Source organism: Vipera ursinii, assembly GCF_947247035.1.
Source record: "Vipera ursinii genome assembly, chromosome: 2".
NCBI classification, from domain to species: Eukaryota; Metazoa; Chordata; class Lepidosauria; order Squamata; family Viperidae; genus Vipera; species Vipera ursinii.
The window spans coordinates 276620051-276644047 of record NC_139513.1 but is presented as its reverse complement, the minus strand read 5'-3'; the positions used below and the strand labels follow the sequence as shown (position 1 = coordinate 276644047).

The 23997-nt window shown below is 40.2% G+C and overlaps 1 protein-coding gene across 1 annotated transcript in view; it reads left to right on the top strand.

The window, feature by feature from the left end:
* Nucleotides 1-23997, top strand: part of LOC310634990 (sperm flagellar protein 2-like) — a gene marked incomplete at its 5' end in the record, with an annotated part of 34380 nt that overhangs the window by 1500 nt on the left and 8883 nt on the right. The window contains 4 exons of the mRNA XM_083353527.1: nucleotides 1751-1933; nucleotides 17886-17978; nucleotides 21810-21989; nucleotides 23721-23975. Coding sequence (XP_083209653.1) covers nucleotides 1751-1933; nucleotides 17886-17978; nucleotides 21810-21989; nucleotides 23721-23975 — 711 coding nt within the window. The remainder of the gene's footprint in view (nucleotides 1-1750; nucleotides 1934-17885; nucleotides 17979-21809; nucleotides 21990-23720; nucleotides 23976-23997) is intronic.

Genomic DNA, 23997 nt, shown 5'->3' with positions numbered 1-23997 from the left:
TGAATTACCAAACTTAAGTGTTATTAGTTGTAGAAAGACAGGACATATTGCTTGAATGGAGATGATGCTAGGAATTATTTATAAAGGGAGCTTGTTTACCAATGTGTATAAAAGGTGCTAATCAGTTAAATCATTTTGAATATCCCTGGAAGTCAACTTCTTGGATTTGTTTCATATTGTGGACAACCCATCCCTGCCTTCAAGACCAAGTGAAATGAGGATTGCTTTCGTATTTCTGTGTGTTATTGCCCTGTTCACCGCCCTGAGTCCTTCGGGAGAAGGGCGGTATAGAAATCAAATTATTAAATTAAATTAAATTAAATTTATTGATTTGGTAGATTTATATCCTGCTTTTTGTTCTTCTACTACTGTTCCTTACAGTTACCCGTGAGGTGCATTGGACTGAAGAAAAGTGACTAGCCCAAAGTTATCCAGTGAGCTTCCATGATTGAGAGTGACCTTAGAGTTTCTAGGTCACCTGAGTGCCAGCTAATGTCAAGTCAGCACTCCTCAGTTTGGCAACTTTAAAAATATGGGCTTGCTCTCTGGGGAATTCTGGGAGAAGAAGTACATACCTACAGGCTGGAGACCTCTAAGTCCCTACAGCTTAAAGTTGCCATGTTAAGAAACTCTGCCCTAACTATTACTCAATGAAGAGAGAAAGCCCACTGACCTTACATTTAAAAAGAATGCCATAGAGTCATAGACTGTTGCTTTGAGAGAACGAAACATGATTTGTTTTTATTGGGTATTGTGGATGACAAGGAGTAATAATGGGAAGCTGCAGGCAAGTCAGAGGAGTATTTATCTCAGAAAAGATACCTCAGTCCAATTGCTGAGAGATGGGGGAAAACATATTTAAAAGCAAGTTCACTTTAATGATCTCAGTGTAACTTCTCAGTGAGGCTGGAAAACTTTACAGTTTTCAAGACTCTGTATATTAACTCAAAATAACAAAACAATTGGGGTGGAGTAGGGGTGTTCAATTCAGTCTTGACTGCTGATACTAATGGTTCTCAAGTATGAAATATACTTACCTAAATCTGTTGTTTTTGCTTCCTCTGCTTGCCAGTTAGGAAAGCCTTGACAATGGTACTTGCGCTAAATGACAGTTTTCTGCTGGTGAATTATTATATTTACTTTGCTGTTTCTATTAGTGAAGTCTTCTTCATGTCTGTGCAATTATTTATCTATAAAAGGTAAAGGTTCCCCCGCACATGCGTGCTAGTCGTTTCCGACTCTAGGGGCTGGTGCTCATCTCCGTTTCAAAGCCGAAGAGCCAACGTTTGTCCGAGGACGTCTCCGTGGTCATGTGGCCGGCATGACTAGACGCCAAAGGCGCACGGAACGCTGTTACCTTCCCACCGTAGTGGTCCCTATTTTTCTACTTGCATTTTTACGTGCTTTCGAACTGCTAGGTTGGCAGAAGCTGGGATGAGTAACAGGCGCTCACTCTGTTACATGGCACTCGGGATTCGACCCGCCAAACTGCCGACCTTCTGATCGAGAAGCTCAGCGTCCTAACCCACTGAGCCACCGCGTCCCTTATTTATCTATACCTCCCATCTAATGGCTTCAGTATATACAGTATATTGGGCTTTGACTTCCATGCTTCCCAGCTTCCATGGCTTGCTGGAAATTCAAAACGTTGAGGTCTGGCAACAATATATTGTCCTCCATCATCCATTGCTAATCTTTTCACTGTATGGGATCATGCACTCATCACTGTGCTTGCAATTATATGTTACAGTTGCAGAGCCTATCATTATTCCTACTTGTGAATTTGGACACAGTGGACTGGCGCAGATTCTTACATGCAGCTGCCCAACCTTGGCCTATTCCCTCTGTAACGGAATTGCTCGAAGCACTACAAAGATTTCAGGATGTGGATACTGAAGGATCTGGATTTGTCACCCAGGAAGAATATGATCAGGTTCCACTTTTTTTATTTACCCTTTTAAGACTTTGTGACTGAATCTTACTGAGAGCAGTGGGACAAGCAGGTAGCCAGTCTTTTTTTTTTTTTTTTTTTTTTATTGAAAAGTTTTACAGTACAATTTTCCATTAAAGACCCCCATCCCCCTCCACCCTCCCCTCCCTACCTCCCCCCTACCTCTTCCCTCCCCCCTTACCTCCCCCCTTCCCCCCTCCCTCTTCCCTCCCCTCCCTCCCCCCCACCCCCCTCCCCCCCCGGACTTCCCAGAGCTAAATACAAGGTATATATATATAAAAGCAATCATAAGCAACCATATACTAACAACCATAAATTCTAAAAACCATCACTCTCTAACTTATATAAGAACAAACAAAACTTAACATTATTAAATATATATAAAAAAAAAAAATAGGAAAAGAAAAGAAAACACGAAAGAAGACTTATTCGAATGCTAGATAAAACTTCTTAACCCTATACTTATTCTGGATAAACTCAATCCACTTTCTCCATTCCATAATATAACGTTCTTGCGAGTGATCTTTCAAATAAGCCGATATCTTCGCCATCTCTGCCAGGTCGGAAACCTTTAAAGTCCATTCTTCTATAGTCGGCAGCTCCTCTTTCTTCCAATATTGTCCTATCAAAAGTCTTGCTGCCGTGACTAAATTCAGCATCAACTTGGAGTCCACCACTGTAGCATCAACAATTATTCCCAACAAAAAAAATTGCGGACAAAACTTTATCCTCCTTTTAAAGATCTTCTGTATATTCCACCAAATTTTAATCCAAAAGGCCTTAACCTTTTTACATGTCCACCATATGTGAAAATATGTTGCATCTTCAACCCCGCACCTCCAACACTTAGGCTGATAATTCGGATACATACTTGCAAGCTTTTTAGGATCTAAATGCCATCTATAAAACATCTTATAAAAATTCTCTCTTAAATTTTGAGCTTGAGTAAATTTCACATTCCTCACCCAGATCTTCTCCCACATGTCCATTGTAATAACTTCCTGGATATTTTGGGCCCATTTTATCATACAGTCCTTAACAAGCTCTGTTTCTGAATCAATCTCTATCAATGCAAGATATATCCGTTTAATATGTGCAGGTCCCTGATTTCTAATTTGCTTTATCAGATTTTCATCAATCGTTGCAAATCCAATTTTCTGGTCTTCTTTCCACCTGGCCCGTAACTGAGTATATTGAAACCATGTTTGAACAACCTTCTCTTCTCGCAAGAGGCTATATGATTTCAAGCACCAAACATTCCTTTCCAAACTTAAAATTTCCTTGTAGGTAGTCTCATCGTGTTTGAAACCAGCATGTATATTTTCTATTGCGTGTTTTGGAATTGCCCACAATGGTATCTTACAACTTAGCTTATGTCTATACTTCTTCCAAACTCTCAGCAATGCCTGTCTTAAAATATGCGTCCTAAACACAGTACCTACCTTCTTATCATACAACAAATATGCATGCCAGCCAAACAACAAATCATGGCCCTCAAGATTTAATAACCTCGATTGCGTCAAATTGATCCAATCACTTATTCCTACTAATGCAGCAGCTTCATAATATAATTTAAAATTAGGCAATTTAAGGCCACCTCTCTCACGAATATCCTGCATAATCTTAAGTTTAACTCGTGGCTTTTTCCCTGCCCACACAAATTTATTGATACCACGCTGCCATTCCTCCAAATTAGAGTCTTTCTTAAGAATCGGTATCATTTGAAATAAAAATAAAAATTTGGGCAGGACATTCATTTTCACTGCTGCAATCCGTCCCAACAAAGTCAATTGTAATTTTTGCCAACTCTCCAATTCTTTTTGAATTTTCCCCCACAATTTTTCATAATTATTTTTATATAGCTTTGTATTCGAGGGCGACAAAATTACCCCCAGATATTTAACCCTTTTAACAATCTCAAATCCAGTTAATCCTTCCAAGAAGGCCTTCTGTGAAACTGTCATGTTTCTAGCCAAAATTTTAGTTTTCTGTATGTTTACTTTAAATCCAGAAACCTTCCCATATTGTGTTATTATCTCTATCAGGTCCACAACAGAGTTCTCTGGCTGGGTCACCGTAACAACCAGATCATCTGCAAATGCTCTCAATCTATAGTCCTGATCTCCAACTTGTATCCCCTTAATTTTTTCCGAATTCCGAATCTTGTTCAATAATATCTCTAAAGTTAATACAAATAACAAGGGCGATAACGGACATCCTTGCCTTGTACCCTTCTCAATATTACATACTGCCGTCAGACTATTGTTAACTATGATTCGGGCAGTTTGCTTTTGATATAATGCCCTAATCGGCTGTAAGAAATTTTCCCCAAAATCCATTTTATCTAACATTCTCAACAGAAATTGCCAATTCAATTGATCAAAAGCCTTTTCAGCATCTAAAAAGATTAGCGCTGCAGAGATCTGGTTGTGCCTTTCCAAATACTCTAACACATCAACTATATGTCTAACATTATTTTTCATTTGCCTACCACTAATAAACCCCGTTTGATCCCCATGAATCACCTGTTGCAGAACCCTCATCAGTCTATTAGCCAAAACCTTAGCAAATATCTTATAATCTGTATTTAAAAGCGAAATCGGTCTGTAATTTTTAACTTGAGTAGCATCCTGATCTTCCTTCGGAATCAATGAGATAAAAGCTGTTCTCCAAGACGGTGGCACCTTTCCCCCCCTCTGGATTGTCTGGAACAGTTCCTTTAACGGTTTTATCATCTCAAATTGTAAATTTTTATAAAAAGCCGCAGACAAGCCATCTGTACCGGGCGCCTTATCAACCTTCAAATCCTTAATTGCTGTAAGGATTTCTTCTTCTGTGATCAGTTGGTTAATCCCCTCTCTTTGTGCTTGCGTAAGGACCGGAATATTAGCATTCTCCAAATATTTATCAATGTCTTTTACCTCAATTTCCTCTTTGGTATATAATTTCGAATAAAAATCCACAAAAGCATCCTTAATAAGATTCTGTTGAAACACGACCCTTCCTTTATATTCAATCTTGTCTATATTAGAGGCCCTTTGTTTCTTCCTCAGTCTATAGGCTAACCATCTGCCTGGTTTATTAGCGTTGCAAAAAGTATTATGCCTAGCAAACCGCAGATTGGTTGCCACTTGGTCTGCCATTAATTTATCAAATTGTCCTCTTAACAGCCTAATAGCCTCTTTAATCTTCACGTCCCCTGGATTCAAAATCAAAGCCCTTTCTTTTTCCTTTATTTCATTCTCCAGTTCTTTCCTTCTGGTTTCCACTACACGTCTACGTCTATTATTCATATATATCAACACACCTCTCATATAGGCCTTACTAGCATCCCAAACCATATCCATAGAGGTACCCTTATTCATATTAATCTCAAAAAAATCCTTCATCCGCTGTTTACATTCTTCCACATTTCTCTGATCTCTAAACAAGTTCTCATTTACGCGCCACGAGCGCCTGTCTCTTTTCTCCTTATCAATCTCCAACCAAACTGGACTGTGGTCTGAAATAGTTCTTGCACATATCTTCACTTTTTTAGTTCTCAAAAAGAAATCATTAGTCAACAAAATAAAATCAATCCTTGAGAAAGATTGGTGTCTGTCAGAGTAAAAAGTATAATCCTTCTCCTGCAGGTGCCTCTCCCGCCAGATATCTCGCAATTCGAGATCATCCTTCAATTCAAAAAAAGTTTTAGGCAGTCTGGCGTGGCTTGGAATACGCTTAAAAGCTCCAGCTTTATCCAAGTGTACATCCAGAACACCATTCCAATCTCCCATAATAATAAAAGATTTATAATCCAACTGGGTAAGCTTTGTATGAAGTAAGCTAAAAAAATCAGCTTGTTGTTGGTTAGGTGCATATAGTCCAACTAGAAGCATCTTTTTACCTTCTAAGAGCAGCTCAATCATAACATATCTTCCATGCTTATCTGCTTCAATTAAGTCTGCTGTTAAGGCACTTTTAACATAAACAACTACTCCATTTTTCTTATTCTCTGCAGAGGCAACAAAATGCGTACCCAGTCTCGAGTTCAGTAAATACTTTTGATCCAAAACTCTAATATGCGTTTCTTGCAAGCATATAACATCTATCTTAAATTGCTTTAAATATTGAAAAACTTTCTTCCTCTTCTGCGGTGAATTTAGTCCATTAACATTCCAAGTTAAAAATTTAGTTGCCATGCATATCATCCAGAAGCCCTTGGACCACAGCCTTGATAGGACTAACTTCTTTAGGCCGTGCCCCTCCCACAGCTTGACTGTATGTACGTTGCGAAGAAACTGAAGACTTTTGCTGATCTTGTTCTATTATTTTCTTTGCTCGTTTTAAAGCAGCACGCGTCACTCTTTGCTCTCTAGGATCATCCAAAGAAGTTGTAACTTGATCTCCTCCCACGCCACTTTCCTCTGTTTCCTCCTCTTGTTGTTCTTCTTCTCCAGATCCTTTTCCAGCTTCCAGGAGCGTTAATGGGGTTGCTTTTAGGACATTATTGTAGAAATCACGCGCTTGCTTCACAGTAATCAACCGGTACCTTTTACCTTCATGCATCACCATCAGCCCCTGAGGAATCTCCCATCTGAACCTTATATCTCTTTGCTTGAGCTCATGCACGAGGAATGTGTAATCCTTCCTTCCCCTTAAAATCCTTGGAGGAATTTCTTTTAAAACCAATACTTCTTGTTCAGCAATCACCACTTTAACATCATAGGCAGCTTGTATAATTTGATCTCTGATCTCTCTTTTTGCAAAATAAACCACCACATCTCTAGGCAACTTCCTCTGTCTGGCAATCCATGAATTCACCCGAAACACTTTATCCATAGCTGCTCTTATTTCAGATGCTGGCAGGTTTAATACTTCTTCAAAAGCCTCAGAGATCAGCTGCTTCAAATCTTCTTTAGTATCCTCTTTTAAGCCTCTGATTCTGACAGCAAACTGCATCTGGTAAAATTGGGCTAAGCTTAAGTCCTTCTCCAGTTTGTCTCTTACATTTTCATTCTCTCTTACTTTAACTTCTAATATAGCATTCCTTTGAGCCAAATCATCCATCTTTTCATCTAATTCTTCCACACATTCCGCCACTTTATGCACTGAAGACAAAATGTCTACCTTCATCACGCTGAGCTTCTGTTCCATCCTCTCTTCCATTCTCTCCTCCAGTTTCTCCAATTTCTCCTCCATCTGCGCAAATTTGTCAGCCATTGATTGATTAATTGAGTCCAAAAGTTTATCCACAGCATCTCGAAACTCCTTCGCTGTCAGCGCTTCAGAAGGGTGCAACGCCTGTAAAGATGATTGTTGCACTGGCGAGGATCCACCACTCCGAAGAGTTTTAGGGGGAGGTTTCGCCGCCATCTTTTAATCCTCAAATATGACGCACTTTCACTTAGAGTTTAAAAAGTTCAAGTAGTTAGAGAGTATAATAAAATAAGCCTCTTCACCTTTATCTCTTGTATCGCTCTGCCTGCTCCTTTAAATCATAGTCCTTTCTTCAGGCAGGGATGGTTCGCAGACGCCTGGCTCTGCTCCAAAAAGTTCAGAGCAGACACGCCGGCCAGCTGGGAGCAACCCAGGCTTCGGGGGAGTTCAATCCTTCAGCCGCCCAAGCTCCGAGCTCAGGCGGCCTCGGAGAACTCAACCCCTACCTGGGGCCTCACCCCCTCCTCTTCTCCCGAGGAGGGGGCTTCAATTTCGCCCGAACAGCTGTTCGGCGCTGTTACGGGCGAAAAAACAAACAGCTGAGCCGCGGGCAGCCCGGGAAGGCTGTCTTCGGCGCCGCGACGCCACCGGAAGTCCCAGGTAGCCAGTCTTATATTGTGAGATCATGTCACAATCAATGCAATCAGTGCCCATCAGTGCAAGCAAAATTTTATTTTGGCCAACCCTAGTCTATGTATCCCTCTCTAAGCTGAACTGCTAACCTCACCTCCTTTCTCTAAACATTGTGGCTTTTCAACCCTTCCCTGCTATGCACATAGACTTAGGAAGTAAACCTCATTGCATGCAGTGAGACGTATTTCTTAGTAAATATGCATAGGATTGTTCTTTTCATGTGGTTTGTGTCTCAGCATAGGCCACTGTGTCTGTGTGTCTGAGGGTACGTGCTCATACATGTGAAAAATGAAAACAACTGAATATAAGACAGTTTCAAGATAATTAATACATTACATAATTTCATGTTGTCTTTAACAGAAGTACTTTAGGTTTCATTCTGATGTGTAAATACCTCCCCACCATTTCTTTAGAAAGACAAAAGAGTTGAGATCAGGTTCTCAAGAGTCTGTTGTTCCTAAGGCATAGTAATATGTAACAAATGGATGCTTTGTACATGTTGATGTGGTAGCATACAACCAGAGGATCTATGCTCTGTCCTCTTAAGCGTGTAAGATAATGCAATGGCATATTCCCCCTATCAAAATAATGCAGTCCCCAATAAACTGTGGGAAATAGGGAAATAGGAAAATCTAAAGTGATGGCAAGTACACAAATATTATTATAATGCTAAAAAGGTTCACAATATCTGGAACAATGCAATCCTTGGCACAATGTCTTTGGAGATTCTCATTCATCCAGGTAATGGTTATCCCAAAGATGCTTTTTCAAAAGGCAACTGGAGTTTGTTTTTCCTTGAAGACTTTTGCTTTTCATCCAAGAAGCTTCTTCAGTTCTGAAGGCAGAACTGAAGAAGCTTCTTGGATGAGAAGCAAAATGTCTTCAAGGAAAAAGTCCAGTTGCCTTTTGAAAAAGCATCTTTGGGACAGTCCTTGGCACAGTTTGCTGATTTGTTTCAAATTAAATAATGTTCTACAAATTATGTGCCTTCAGAAATAATCACTGCCTGATATTTAAGATCCTAAAGTAGGACCAGAGAATCCATCAACCATGGCTAAATTGGCAATTGGTAGTCAGTCCCAATCTTTCCATCAGTAAGTGTTACACAAATGCTGTTACTGGGGGGAAAATAGAGGAGATGGACAAAGAAAATAGTTTCATTTCAAGCAAATATTGCTGTAAGGATCAATAGAGATTGACCATTTTTAATCATGAAAGGAAAAATAATGGAAGAAACCCATTTAATTTTTGCCTAATAACATACAAGCTGTTAACAGGAAACATTGCTAATACAATAAAATTTACAAATAACGAATTTCAAATTAATTGTACCCAATAGAGAAAAAAATGAATTTAAAAAATTCTAGAGGTACAAAAGACAAATCTTTGATTGAATTTTTTTTAAAGATCTAAAAAGCGTAAAACAAACAAACAAAAAGCAATCAATTAACCCAACTAATCAGTGGAACAACCTGCCTCCAGAAGTTTAAGTTTAAGTTTATTGAATTTATATACTGCCCTTTTCCCATAGGACTCAGGGCAGTTTACAAGGTATTTAAAAACATCAATACAATACAAAAGTTAAAAACAATTACAAATAATTAAATTTGATCCCTGAAAAATATAAAACCCCAATTAAAAACTCTCAGCCAGGGCCGGAAAGCTCAAAGAGCCAGGTCTTCAGGTCCCGGCAGAATGAACGAAGGTCGGGGGCAGTCCTAAGCTCCACGGGCAGCTAGTTCCAAAGGGCAGGCGCACCCACAGAGAAGGCCCTCCCCCTGGGTGTTATCCACCGGCAGTCTTTTACTCACGGCACCCTGAGAAGGCCCTCCCTGTGGGAGCGCACAGGATGAAGGGAACTTGATGCTGGCAGCAGCTGTTCCCTCAAATATCCTGGACCCAAGCCATTTAGGGCTTTATAGGTCATCATCAGCATCTTGAATCTCACCCGGAGGGCAACCAGAAGCCAATGCAGCTCGCGGAGCAGAGGTGTTACATGGGAGTATCGGGAAACCCCCATCACAACTCGCACAGCAGCATTCTGCACCAGCTGAAGCCTCCGAGTGGTCCTCAAGGGCAGCCCAATGTAGAGAGCGTTGCAGTAGTCTAACCGGGAGGTCACGAGCGCATGGGTGACTGTGCATAGGGCATCTCGGTCCAGATAGGGTCGCAACTGGCGCACCAGGTGAACCTGGGCAAAAGCCCCTCTGGTCACGGCTCCTATGTGATCTTCAAAATTGAGCCGTGAATCCAGGAGGACGCCCAAGTTGTGAGCCCTATCAACGGGGGATAACACCTCACCCCCCATCGTTAAAGATGGAATAGTCTGGTTAACCCTAGATGCCGGTACGCACAGCCACTCAGTCTTGGCAGGATTGAGATGAAGCCTGTTTCTCCCCATCCAGACCTGGACCGCCTCCAGGCAACGGGACATCATGGCGAGGGCATCACTGGGTTGAAGCTGTGAATGCTCCAACACTGGAAGTTTTTAAGAAGAGACTGGACAACCATTTGTCTGAAATGATACAGGGTTTCCTGCCTGAGCAGGGGGTTGGACTAGATGACCTTCAAGGTCCCTTCCAAATTATTATTATTATTATTATTATTATTATTATTATTATTATTATTATTATTATTATTAAACTTTTATTCATAAAACATGAAACTCAGTCAACTGAACATTCAAATTGACTGGCACTAATGGTTGACACGGGTTGCTGCCAGCATCCTAGGTATCAACCAGGTATCTCTTTAAAATGTAAGATGTTCCGAGTAGCGCAGTTTTTTGTAGCTTTGCTGGAGTTATTGCAGGAAGTTTTGCAAAGTTTTTGGACATAGTTCCCGGTGCCCCAATGACAATGGGTATCACTGTTACATGTTTCATCCATAATTGTGCAGTTTCGATGGCCAGGTCGTGGTATTTCATAATTTTTTCCAGTTCTTTTTCTTCAACTCTGGCATCTCCTGGTACAGCGATATCAATCAACTGTACGCTTCAGTTCTCTATGACTGCAATATCTGGCGTATTGTGTTCCAAATGGCAATCTGTCTGTATTTGGAAGTCCCACAAGATCTTCACCCTCTCATTCTCGACAACTTTTTCCACCCTATGTTCCCACAACTTTTCTGACACAGGCAAGTCATATTTTTTACACAATGCCCAATCGATTAGTTTAGCAACTCGGTCATGTCCAGCTTTGTAATCAGTTTGCACGATTTTGCTGCACTCACATATTAAATGTGAAACAGTTTCAACTTTGTCGTTGCAAAGTCGACAATTTGGATTGTCAGTGGATTTTTGTATCTTCGCTTTCATGGCATTAGTTTGTAGTGCTTGTTCTTGAGCAGCCAGTATTAAGCCTTCCATTTTTTCTTGATGGTTCTCATCTTAAGCCATGCCCACGTCAAGTTGTTATCACATTTTTCTTCAATATTTTTCAAATGTTCTCCATGCAAAGCTTTGGTTTTCCATCTATTTAATCTGTCATCCAGCCGTTTTTCCTTATATTCTGCCTTTGTTTCTGTTATTTTTATAATGCTCTTTGTTTCTACAGCCTGCAGCAATTTTTCTGTACTTTGATTTACATAGCCATTCAAACTTCATTTTTCTTCTTCAGTTTGCTGGATTTGCAGTATCCCTCTGCCCCCTATTCTTCTTGGCAGGTACAACCTGTCAATGTCACTTCGTGGATGTAGAGCGTGGTGCATATTCAAAAGTTTACGCGTTTTCCAATCTAGGTGTTCCAATTCAGCCAAAGTCCAGTTGATAATTCCAGCTGGGTAGCGTATCACTGGGACTGCCCATGTATTAATAGCTTTAATTATATGTACATTTATTTAATTTATTAATTTTTAAATAAATTATTAATATAATTTAATTAATTTAATTAATTTATTAAAATAATAATAATAATAATAATAATAATAATAATAATAATAATAATAATAATAATAATAATAATAAACTACCCTATAGCTGCATGTTTAGAAATGTTTCAAATTCTGATTTCAAATACAATAAAATTTGGAGAAGTCAAATCAAAATAAAAATGTTTTGAGGTAACTCTTTATCTCCACTCTTTAAAATACTCTGATTCTATTCATGATAATTTTAACTAAAAATCCAAATTATCTAAGAAAGGGATGAGAAAGTTTCCCAATTGCTTATATAGATTATAATATAACTATATCTACAATCATATAGAGAAATAAAGTAACTTGTATATACATTTAAAATCTTTAGTGATGACATCTGAATAGAATTTCAGTTGGATAAAAGTGCATGGGCAATTAAAAAGGATAAATTGAATATACAGGGAGAATTAAGTTATGTAATGGCATTAAAATCAAAAGGTTGACAATAGAAAAAAGGTGCAAATATTTGGATGTTTTAAAGCAAACAGATGCTTGCATGCCCAAACCATCTTTCAACATGAGTCAGAAAAGTTTTAGAAAAGTTGTAGAATTTGTAATGATTGGTAATAATACAATCAACACATTTAATATTTGGGCTGAATAATACCACAAGCAAATATTACTTGTGACTGGATACTATTTGATTTAAATGCGATAGATAGATAGATAGATAGATAGATAGATAGATAGATAGATAGATAGATAGACAGACAGACAGACAGACAGACAGACAGACAGACAGACAATATTATGCATTACATAAAATATTATACATTACACAAAACTGTTCTATTTAACAAGAAAAATGGGCAGTCATGGTTTGTTGCAATTGAAGCAGACACTGGAGGATAAAGTCATAGGCTTAAATGATTATACAAATGAAAGCAAAGTCCTAAAAGTATCTACCATAAACATATTTTGAATGTGGCTGAATCAGAAGTAGCCTGTAATACAAAATTGTCTCGACAGGTTACAAAACAAAACATGACTGTGTGGCAAAAACAGCATATTGGAATTTAAGAAAAAAAGTATGATACAATTGCTAGAAAAAATGCTCTGAAAGATCATTTACAAATTGTACGGCACTTTCACATTCACACAGATTAAGATTAAGAACCCAATTTGCCAGTTCAGGTAGTTCTCAATTTATGACCACAATTGAGCCCAACATTTTGGTTGCTAATTGAGATATTTGTTAAGTGAATTTTGCCCTACTTTATGACCTTTCTTGACACAGTTGTTAAGTAAATTACTCCAGTTAGTAACAGGGTTGTTAAGTGAATCTGGCTTCCTCACTTTGCTTGTCAGGGGATCACATGATCCAAGGACACTACAACAGTCATAAATGTGAGGCAGTTGCCTAACGTCTGAATTTGGATCATGTGACCATGGGGATGCAGTTGTAAGTGTGAAAAATGGTCATAAATGCTGTTGTAACTTTGAACGGTCACTAAATGAACTGTAAGTTGAAAACTACCTATAGTTGAAAAAACCCAAGTTTTACTTATAGATGTGGCAGTTGCAAATAATAATGTGGCTCAAAGATAGCTGGAAATGAATGTAAAATATCATGACTTAAAAAGTGAAACAGAAATCATGGAATAAACCAGCAATTTTTTTCCTAATAATCATTAGAATCTTAGGTGCTTTAATAATAAAATTATCAAAATAGCTGAAAAAAATAGAATTGTTCAAATTTACAGCATGTATCTTACCAAAAACAGCTCCGTTTGGAAGCACATACAAATTACAACATTTCCTGGACAATTCGTAAAAAACTCCCTTTTTACGAGCCTGTAATTCCCTTATGTCAACTCTACAACAAGTCTGGCTGAAGCCATGTTGCTTGTTTTAGGTTGGCACAATTAAGGGAGGGGTGGTAGAGTATTTTTGCTAGTCTAAATAATTCTGGCTCCCGTGGGAACCAAGGTCATTCTATCAGTTAGCTTGGAGGGATGGGCATTTTGTTAGAAAGTCTTGCCAAATCTTTCTGTTGGGGAATTTAGCTGTTTGCATAGCTCTGGGGTGGGAAGTTTGACTTTGTACTGTAATAGTGTAACTCTTTGGAGGGAATTTCAGACTTGGTTTCACTTTGACCGTGCCGATATTTTTTAACCAATAAACATGTTCTTTGAGGAAACCTCTAGCCTCGGCGTTCTGATTTTGTTGGTCTTAGCATTGGAACCATGACACCTTAATTCGGAACAATTCATAGACTTTTGAATAAAATTTAAATTGATTCTAAACTGCCATCATTTGCAGAGTGATCTTCAAAAGACAATTAATCATCAATGAAGTTTGAAAGATACATGGTGCCATTTTTATTATACCAAACATTGAAACTTCATTTGAAGGTTTTTAAAATAATCATTTCCTACCCATTAACCTTTCTCCTCGAGAGACTTCAATATTGTTTTGTTTGCAGTTTTTTGTTTGTTTGTTTGTTTGTTTTTGGTTTTTTTTAATTTCTTCTCAGCAGTTTTCTCTTTGGGACTCAAAGCAGCTTTACTTCTCCAGGTCTTGTTGCAAGCATACCCTATGACCGTGGTGGCAAACCTATGGCACGTGTGCCACAGGTAGCACACAGAGCCCTCTCTGTGGGCGCGCGCACCGTCGCCCCAGTCCTAGGCCTTCAGCTAGGTTTTATAAAACCTTTTCGCTTTAGGCCTCCACTGCTGTGTGCAAAAATAGAGAGGTTTAATCAATCAATCAATTTCAACTGCTCGCAGGGGGGAAAAAAGGACCTTGCAAAGTTGGAATTGATTGATTGGACTTTTTAGTCCCACCCAGTCTGCCGTTACCATCGCAGCCACACCCACCCAATTGGCCACGCCCACCCAATGGGCCATCCCCACCTGGCACCTGACGATACATAAATGGGTTTTGGGTTGCAGTCTGGGCACTCGGTCTCTAAAAGGTTCGCCATCACTGCCCTATGACCCATGTTCCGCCATAAAGTTACAGAGTTCAAAACTTATTTTTCCAGTAATGTACATTATCATAGCTCTCCTGCTCCATAAAAGCAGGTAGAAAAAATAGTATATTGAAGAAAAATAGTGCTAGAATTACCACTTAGTAAATATTTGGGTAAATTTGCCCATGCTCAATTAATGAATCACCTTTGCATTCCTTTTCCAAATCTGTTCAGTTAACATAGGAAATACTTCTTTTGACACTTAAAATATCATGAGAGAATTTTGGATTGCAGAGAAGGAGAGAGAATACTTGCTTTCTTCTCCCAATGATCCAGGTTTAACTGCTTAGCTCAAGTCTATAAAAAGACTGCATGCTATTTTCTGCTCTGAATATAAGAATGCATAAGAATTTTGAGGAATCTGTACTAAAAAAGGGAAAAAATAAAGCTCTGCCGTATTTATGCAGAAAGGCCTTGGATTCAAAAAGTTCATTCTTCTGCATTGTGTTTAATGGGGATGCTCAACCAAATCCTATCATATTGGGATTGGACAAGGTGAAAAGGGGCACAGGGAATCAATGAAGTTGGGGTGGAAGAAGAAGGATTTCTCAATATATAATTGGAGAGATAGTTTGGAGTCGTGGTTAAGCCACGAGGCTGGAGGCCCTGTGTTCTAGTCCAGCCTTAGGCACAAAATGCACCCTTAGACTCAAAGTTTAGACCTAGGAAGAAAGAAATAGCAATCCACTTCCAAAATTTTGCCTGGAAAACTGCACGGACAAGTTCAGGCAGTTTCAACAGAATTTAACACTCATTATGATATCTTACTTTTTTGGGAAGAATTCAATGAGTAAGAAGGCCAATATCAGCTAAAGAACTGGTGTTAATAATAATAATAATAATAATAATAATAATAATAATAATAATAATAATAATAATAATAATAATAATAATAATAATAATAATAATAATAGTAGATATTGGTGGATAGGAAATTCCTGGGAATTAGGAATTCAAAAAGTCCTCCACTTCCTTATAATCTATACATATTTATACCGAAGAGCCTTCTGGAGTGATTGTATCTTGACCTAGTCCATGGACTGCATCCTTTATATATAATTGATATATCAGGATACTTTGGTGTAAAAGCTTCTAGATCCCAACAATGAGATTAAATAATAATAATAATAATAATAATAATAATAATAATAATAATAATAATAATAAGAAGAAGAAGAAGAAGAAGAAGAAGAAGAAGAAGAAGAAGAAGAAGAAGAAGAAGAAGAAGAAGAAGAAGAAGAAGTTGGAAGGGACCTTGGAGGTCATCTAGTCCAACCCCCTGCTACGGCAGGAAACCCTATACCATTTCAGACAAATGGCTGTCCAGTCTCTTCTTAAAAACTTCCAGTGTTGGAGCATTCACCACTTCTGGAGGCAGGGTGTTCCACTGGTTAGTTGTTCTAACTGTCAGGAAGTTTCTCCTTAGTTCTAGGTTGCTTCTCTCCTTGACTAGTTTCCATCCATTGCTTCTTGTCCTGCTTTCAGGTGCTTTGGAGAATTAAAGATTATAGGCTATGGATCCCAAATAAAATCTGGAGGTATCTCAACCATTCCATACCTGACTCAAATGTATCTATTTTAGATTTTTTAAAAATTTAAAAATGGAAAATGTCCAACAAATCCCCAATCTAGCATCATCTTTATTTACAAAAATCCCTCTAGATTTCTTGTTGGTCCGAAGTATTTGGTACAAAACAAAAATAATGTGAAATGCTGCCTCCAAATATAAAATTAAATTGGAGGAGTGTAAAAAGCAATCTTGGAAGAGATGGTTAGAGATGTGATAGGGAGAAATCCATTTAATACTTCTGTCAAATGAATAGCTGTAGACAGTGTGCAGAAAATCTATGAAAAGGAAATAAGCCCCCTTTATAGCTGTTTTGTGAGAACTCCATAAACCTGCTCCCTCAAAATTCCAAATATAGGTAGTCCTTCATCTAGGACCATTCATTTAGTAATTGTTCAAAGTTATAATGGTTCTGAAAAAACTGACCTACAATAAGTCTTCATGCTTATGACAATTGTGGCTTTCCCGTGGTAACATGATCAGAATTAGGGCACCTGGCGACCAGCATGTGTTTACAGTGGTTGCAGTGTCTCAGCATCACATGATCACCATTTGCAACCTTCCAAACTAGCTTCTGACAAGCAAAGACAATGGTGGAAGTTGGATTCACTTAATGACTGCATGATTTATTTACAATCGTGGCAAAAAAGATATAAAATTGGATGGGACTCACTTAACAACTGTCTCACTTAGCAGTGGAAGTGCCGATAACAACTGTAATTGTAAGTTGAGGACACCCTGTATAAAAAGGTAGAGGATCCCAGACCTACACCATATCACTAGCTCATATTTTATATCCACCAAGTGTTTTCATATATAAAGTTGGCTGTAGCATTTCAGATAGCTGCCTTCCGCAGATATTGGCATAAACAGTAAGACTTTCTCCAACACTTTTGCAATGTCACGTTGTTTCGATAAAGGATGGAGTGGGTGTTGTTTCTTACCATGGATTTTAATATGTGGTAAAGCCTTATCAAGTGGTAAAGCTTCCCCACATTAATCATTCAGGTAAGCTTGTAGTCTCTATTCATTATCCTTCTTTATATATACTTTCAAAAAAAATTGTAATGGAGCAAGATCTGTCTTCAAGAAAAAGTGCAAGCTGCAACAGCCTCCCCTTCAAATCTTAGGGCAGGAAAAGATTTATTCCCTATTCAGGATGGTAAACCCACAAAGAAATGTAGATCTGTTTTATACACACCTACGCAAAATTGCGGTATTTCGCTTCATATAGGTAAAGAGAATAAAAACAAACAAAAACTCCAGAAACAACACAGGAAGTTAGGTAGAACAATTTTTGGGTTCAGCATCTCATAACCATCCTCTGATGTTTGAAATGATAAATGGGGGTGGGAGAGAGAAAAATCCAAAAAAAATAGGTGTTTTTGAAACAAATCAAGATACTAAATCCACCCATAATTTTTAAGAATCAATTTTCAAAATGAAATCTTTATAATGTTATTGAAAAGTAATATCTCAATGGAGCTTTTTAACTTGATGATGTCCCCAGATTCTCCAATATTTCCTGCCAGAGCTCCTTGCAACTAGGTACATATTTTCCACACATTTTTGAAGTGTGGAAAAGCTCAAAAACGTAAATGTTGACTATTCACAGTTCAAAGTATAAGGTTTTTTTTTTGTTTTAGGTTGGTCTGTGGTTTAAAGACAGTGAAGATGTAGCCATACCAGAAAGTCCTACAGAGCCTTTACCTTTTAACCATCAGAAGCATCTCATAGAAGTAAGTATAAATATTCAGAGGCCATAATCCAAGGGAAAAGGGTAAGGCTGCCATGTTTAATGAATTTCAAACACTGTCTGCTACATTCCAACAATTCTGAAGTAACCAGTGGATCCTAGTTGTAGTTTATTTTTTTAAAAAAAATGTATTTCCATTCTAAGGCACAATTGATTATTTGCTTGATTTTCAAATCAGAACACAATTCATTGTCCACTTCTGATTATTCAGAAATTTCTACTTTTCAACGCTGTTCCTATATCCATGGAGTTATTTCCAGGTCTTAAAAGAGAAAGCTAAAAAAATGATGGTTGGGATGAGAGAGGGGGTTAAATATTTTTTATGAATGGGGAAGGAGACCAGATTTTAGAATAAACAATTTCATGGGGATTTTTCCATGCATCTAGATTGACCATGCAATAATACATATACATTTTCATGCTGAACCACAGCCTGTCTTATAATTTCTCAAACATTGTCAACTGAGTAAGAGATTTCTGTTTATCTGCCTTATTCTCAGGCTGTGTGGTTATTTCTTTGTAATTCCTCTCCATTGTATTTCAGACCTGATACTATTTCCTGTTATAAGTATTGTCTGTGTTACGAGTCTCCCTGATTATCCACTCTTCCTAGTCTGAAACAGTTCAAAGAGGGGAATTCTATGAGCATTAAAAATGTCCTACTGGTAAGGCCAAGGCCCATCTCAAGTCAACATTTGTCCCTCATGGTGACTAAGCCAATGCCTGGAAGCAGGAATAGAGCCATAACCTTTTTTCACTCACTGTGATTGGATCATTTTCCTCAAATATGGTGACCAGAGGTTGCACAGTATTCCACCACTCTACTCATAGATCTGTATGAGTCTGTTAAAAGGTTGGCAATGTTATTTTCAATCCCTTTTGCCTTGTAAAAGTTCATCCACAAACTTGGCCAAGAGTATACTATTTTCATCATTCTTTGCAGCAATAATTTCTACATGCATTTTTTCTTCAATCCCACCTCTTTCACTTCATAATTCTACTCAAGCATCATTTTTCATACTTCCCACACTTATTCTGAACCTTGCAGTATAATTCTTTTCACACTGCTTCAAGCATATTCAATATTTTTTCCATAGTTCTACAGTATTTCCTATTCATTCTGGTAAGAGATTAATGTATTGTATGATAAGGTTTTATACAGGACTCATACTTTTCTTCTTGCAGAGAAAGTGCCAATGTTCACTCAAATTTCTTTTCTTACTTTTCTTCCACTTTTTCTCAAGCTCACTCTTACCATTACGAAAGATAGTCTGTTCAACATTCAAGACCCTTCATCAGGCTTTTGTCCTTCACATTTTTCCTAACAATCAAGTCAAATTAATCATACTTTTAGATTCCTTCCTTTACCATGAACGCATGTGAACAGATGTGCTTAAACTGTATATTCAAAAGAAACAGACATTTCTCTAGATAGATATTCACCTATCAATCACTATTCTGATTCATTCGTCGGTTTCTGAATGACCAGTAACTGTTTCTATATTGTCTCCTCTTGTTTCCATTCCTCTGTTCATTCCACAGAGTAACACTTTTCTTCCAATTACCGTATATACTTGAGTATAAGCCGACTCGAGTATAAGCCGAGACCCCCAATTTCACCCCCAAAAACTGGAAAAAGTTGGTGACTCGAGTATAAGCCGATCCGCCGTTCTGCAAGCCTCCGCCGCCGGCGGAGGCTGGATCCGCGCTCTGCAAGCCTCTGCCGCCAGCAGAGGCTCGATCCGCCATTTTGCAAGCCTGAATACACAGGAATACCCTGTGTGGCCACGGCTCTCGGGGAAGCCCTGGCTGTCCGCTTCCTCGCTCCACGCTGCCATTCGGGGCCCGCACGTTCCCCGGGCAAATCGCGGCGCCCAGCAGGCGAGGAAACACGCCCGCTCCAGTCGCCCCCCCTTCCCTCAGGAGACGCGAAGCAAGTGACCGCCCGGAGCTTACCGAGCACTTGCTTCGGTGCTTCCAGGATCGCGCGCACCTCTCCCAAGCCGCCGCCGTCCGGAGACCTGCCGAAGTTTGGGGAGGTTTGGGGAGGTGCGCACGCACCTCCCCAAACCTCCCCAAACGTCGGCAGGTCTCCGGACCTCCGTGCCCTGCCTGCCTGCTTCTTTCCGCTGCGGAAAGAAGCAGACCTCCGCGCTCTGCCTGCCTGCTTCTTTCCGCTGCGGAAAGAAGGAGACCTCCGCGCTCTGCCTGCCTGCTTCTTTCCGCTGCGGAAAGAAGGAGACCTCCGTGCCCTGCCTGCCTGCTTCTTTCCGCTGCGGAACGAAGCAGCCTGCCTGCTTCTTTCCGCTGCGGAACGAAGCAGCCTGAACGAAGCAGGCTGCTTCTTTCCGCTGCGGAAAGAAGCAGCCTGCCTGCTTCTTTCCGCTGCGGAACGAAACAGCCTGAACGAAGCAGGCTGCTTCTTTCCGCTGCGGAAAGAAGCAGCCTTCTTTCCGCAGCGGAAAGAAGCAGCCTGCTTCGTTCAGGCTGCTTCGTTCCGCAGCGGAAAGAAGCAGGCAGGCTGCTTCTTTCCGCAGCGGAAAGAAGCAGGCAGGCTGCTTCGTTCCGCAGCGGAAAGAAGCAGGCAGGCAGGGCGCGGAGGTCCGGAGACCTGCCAACGTTTGGGGAGGTTTGCGCGTGCACCTCCCCAAACTTCGTCAGGTCTCCGGACGGCGGTGGCTTGGGAGAGGTGCGCGCGATCCTGGAAGCACCAAAGCCTCGGCCGCGCACAAGTCCTCAGTAAGTTTTTTTGTTGACTGGAGTATAAGCCGAAGTGGAATTTTTCAGCCCAAAAAGTGGGCTGAAAAATTCGGCTTATACCCAAGTATATACGGTATACTCATTCATGACGTTATATAGATTTTCTTGGTTCTTTCATTATTTATCGCTTTGAATGCAATGACCTCCTGTCTCTCAAAAGTAATTCTGAATGGCTTACCATTGAACAGAAGTTTAAAAATGAAGTAAAACAAAAACACAACCATCACCGTAAAATAAAAACAGAATAACACAATAACCGATTAAATGAATAACTGAAGCTCACCTTTGTATAGTCCAGGGGTAGGCCACCTTGGCTCTTTGATGACTCGTGGACTTCAACTCCCAGAATTCCTGAGCCAGCCATGCTGAGGGGAAAGGGAGAGGTTTCCATGCTGAGCCATGCCTGCTCAGGAATTCTGGGAGTTGAAGTCCACGAGTCATCAAAGAGCCAAGGTTGCCTACCCCTGGTATAGTCCTTCAAAAAACCTTTCATTTTTGTTGGAATAATCTTGAGATCTAGAGTGTTAAGATGTAACTACCCTTTATCTGTGGATTCTTATTTTCATACATGTCCACATCAATGTAGAGGTCATAGGTTTGTTGTTTTAACATGCATTTTAGACCTTTCATTCATAATTAAATCACTTCCTTGCATATATACTTCACTTCCTTCCATTCCAAAATCACGCCACCTTCTTTCAGATCTTATTGCAGATCTCCTTTTCCTGCTTTTACAAACAGAGAACCTTCCTTCCTTCCTTCCTCCCCCCCTTTTTATTTTAGTTCCCTTCCTTTGCCTTCCCTGATTAATTCATCTTTTTACCACTCTGTTTTTCCTGCCAGTTTGCAGCTTTCCACGTGTTATGGTCATCATTAGATGAGCCTATATATGATGTCCTCTGTGGTCAATCAAAACTTTCATGTAATGATGTTTAGTATCACAGTAAAGGTCTAGATTAGGTTCCCCACCTTAGCCATATACGTGCTGAATTGTTGTGATTAAACAAAATATCCAATACAATACGTCCATTAATAGAACTGTTTCTTTTTGCAGTTTTTGTTCACTTTATTTGCTGATCCTGAAAAAGACCCTCCTCAGCTGAACTACACTAAGATGCTACTATACTTTGCCTCTCACCCTGATGCTGTAAATGGTGTCTATCGAGCCCTTAGTGTCGCAACAGGGACTCATATTCAAAGGAAGAGGGAGAAACACGTTTCTCTTCCTCAAATGGTAAAAAAAAATGATAGTAAAATTGTATCTTGATTTGGTTGGTGACAAAAATATATTTGTTCCATAAAGCCAACCTCTTTTGATCTGTCATTATATGTGCTGCCCAGAGCTTCTGGAAAAAAGGCCAGAAGCGTGTGCAATATATAGAATAAATAGAATCAAAATAAATACCTTTGGAACAGATAATAGTAAGCAGGGCTTTTTTTGACATAGAACGCTCAGAACGGAGTTCCGGCACCCTTTTTTGGATGGAACCTTGTAGGGTAGGCAAGGCGAGTTGTATGACGTGTGTGAGTTCCGGGACCTTTTTTTTTTTTTTTTAACAAAAAAGGCACTGATAATAAGAATGCAGTGCTTGGTAGTCAGGCTTTCTGTCCATTGCTTATGTTGACTGTTTGTGTTCAATTCTCTGTTGCAGCTAGCTTTCATGCCTAAGGTGGGGGCTAGAATTCACAGTCTCCTGGTTTCTAGCCTGGCATCTAGACCATCGTCAAAAAACATTGCAAAGCTTAATTCAGCAAAGCACACTAAATAGGCATCTTGGTAATATTACAAAATTGCAGGCAAGAATACAACACTAGTTAAACTGACTGAAAAACAGTGGAATGTTTACAGTAGTGTAGCAAGATTCCTGCAACTTACTAGAGTTTGCAAAGCTTTCGTGTACACAGAGAAACATCCAGGACTTTCACCCTGCTAAAAATAATGGTTGGAGGTTGTTCAGAATTCTGAATTTGGGTTTCATCTCCTTGTAGATGACAGTGGAAGCTCACCGTTTGAAATCCCTTTTTATGTATTGAATAATAGAAACAGACACAAGAACCTGAGAAGGAATGATCTTTATTCAGAAAAAAACTGCAACATTCTGGCTGGCTTTACTGTATGTGTTCAAAGCTGGTGCTCTTTCTGAGAGTCACATACCTTGCATCTGGTCACTAGGAAACTATCTACCCCCCTCCCAAAATAACACCTTATAGCAGTGATGGCAAACCTTTTAGAGACCGAGTGCCCAAACTGCAATCCAAAACCCACTTATTTATCGCTGGGTGCCAGGTGGGTGTGGCCCACTGGGTGGGTGTGGCTGTGGTGGTCATGTAAGATTGGATGGGTGTGGCCAAGGTAGGTGTGGTCACCTCAGTGTTGCTCGTGGTGAGGGAGACCTGTGGGGGGTGGGCAGGGTTGGGGGAGATCCAGGGAGTCTCTGCTAGGCGTGGTGGTAGGCAGGAGGCTCATCCTGTGAGGTGAGGCGAGGCAGGGTGGGGGTGCCATTGCCAGGGGGCAAGGCAAGAGCTGGGGCGGCTACTGCCTGAAACCATCGGCCCTCACACACAGAAGCCAGCGAGCGCATGGGGGCCAACAGTGTCCATCAGTAGCCACAGCCTGCCAGCCCCTCGACTACGCAGCCCATCTCCAGCAGTACAGAGAAGCTGCCTCCGAGATGGATGGTCGGCCGACAGCTGAGGAGACGAGGCAGTGGGTCGTGCCTGGGAAAAGGAGAGCATGCGAGGCCAGGAGGGACGGGATGGGGGAGGAGGGAAACCAGCCATGGTGGGATGCATCTGGTCACGTGGGACCTCGGCAAGTTAGCAGGTGGCTGGTTGAAGAGGGACAGTTGCCACCTCCGAGGCATGGCACGGGTGCCCACAGAGAGGGCTCTGAGTGCCACCTCTGGCACCCGTGCCATAGGTTCGCCACCACTCCCTTATGGTATCTTTGGCTTGTTTTTCTCAGTTTATAACATCTGCTGAGCAGCTCATAACCACTGCTGCTCATGATGAACAGGCAGAGGAGGAGGCTGGTGAAGAAGGGGAGGAAGAAGAAGAGGAAGAGAAGGAAGAGAAGGAGAAAGAAGATGAAGCCCTGTCTATCAGCAATGACGGATACATCTCTCTGGCTACACTTCTCCATGTATTCCAGTATGAAACAAACAAAGCTTTTGATAATCACAGATTTAGTACTCATCTGACAGAAGAGGACAATTATGAGGTTGGTTAATTAGCTCATAGCT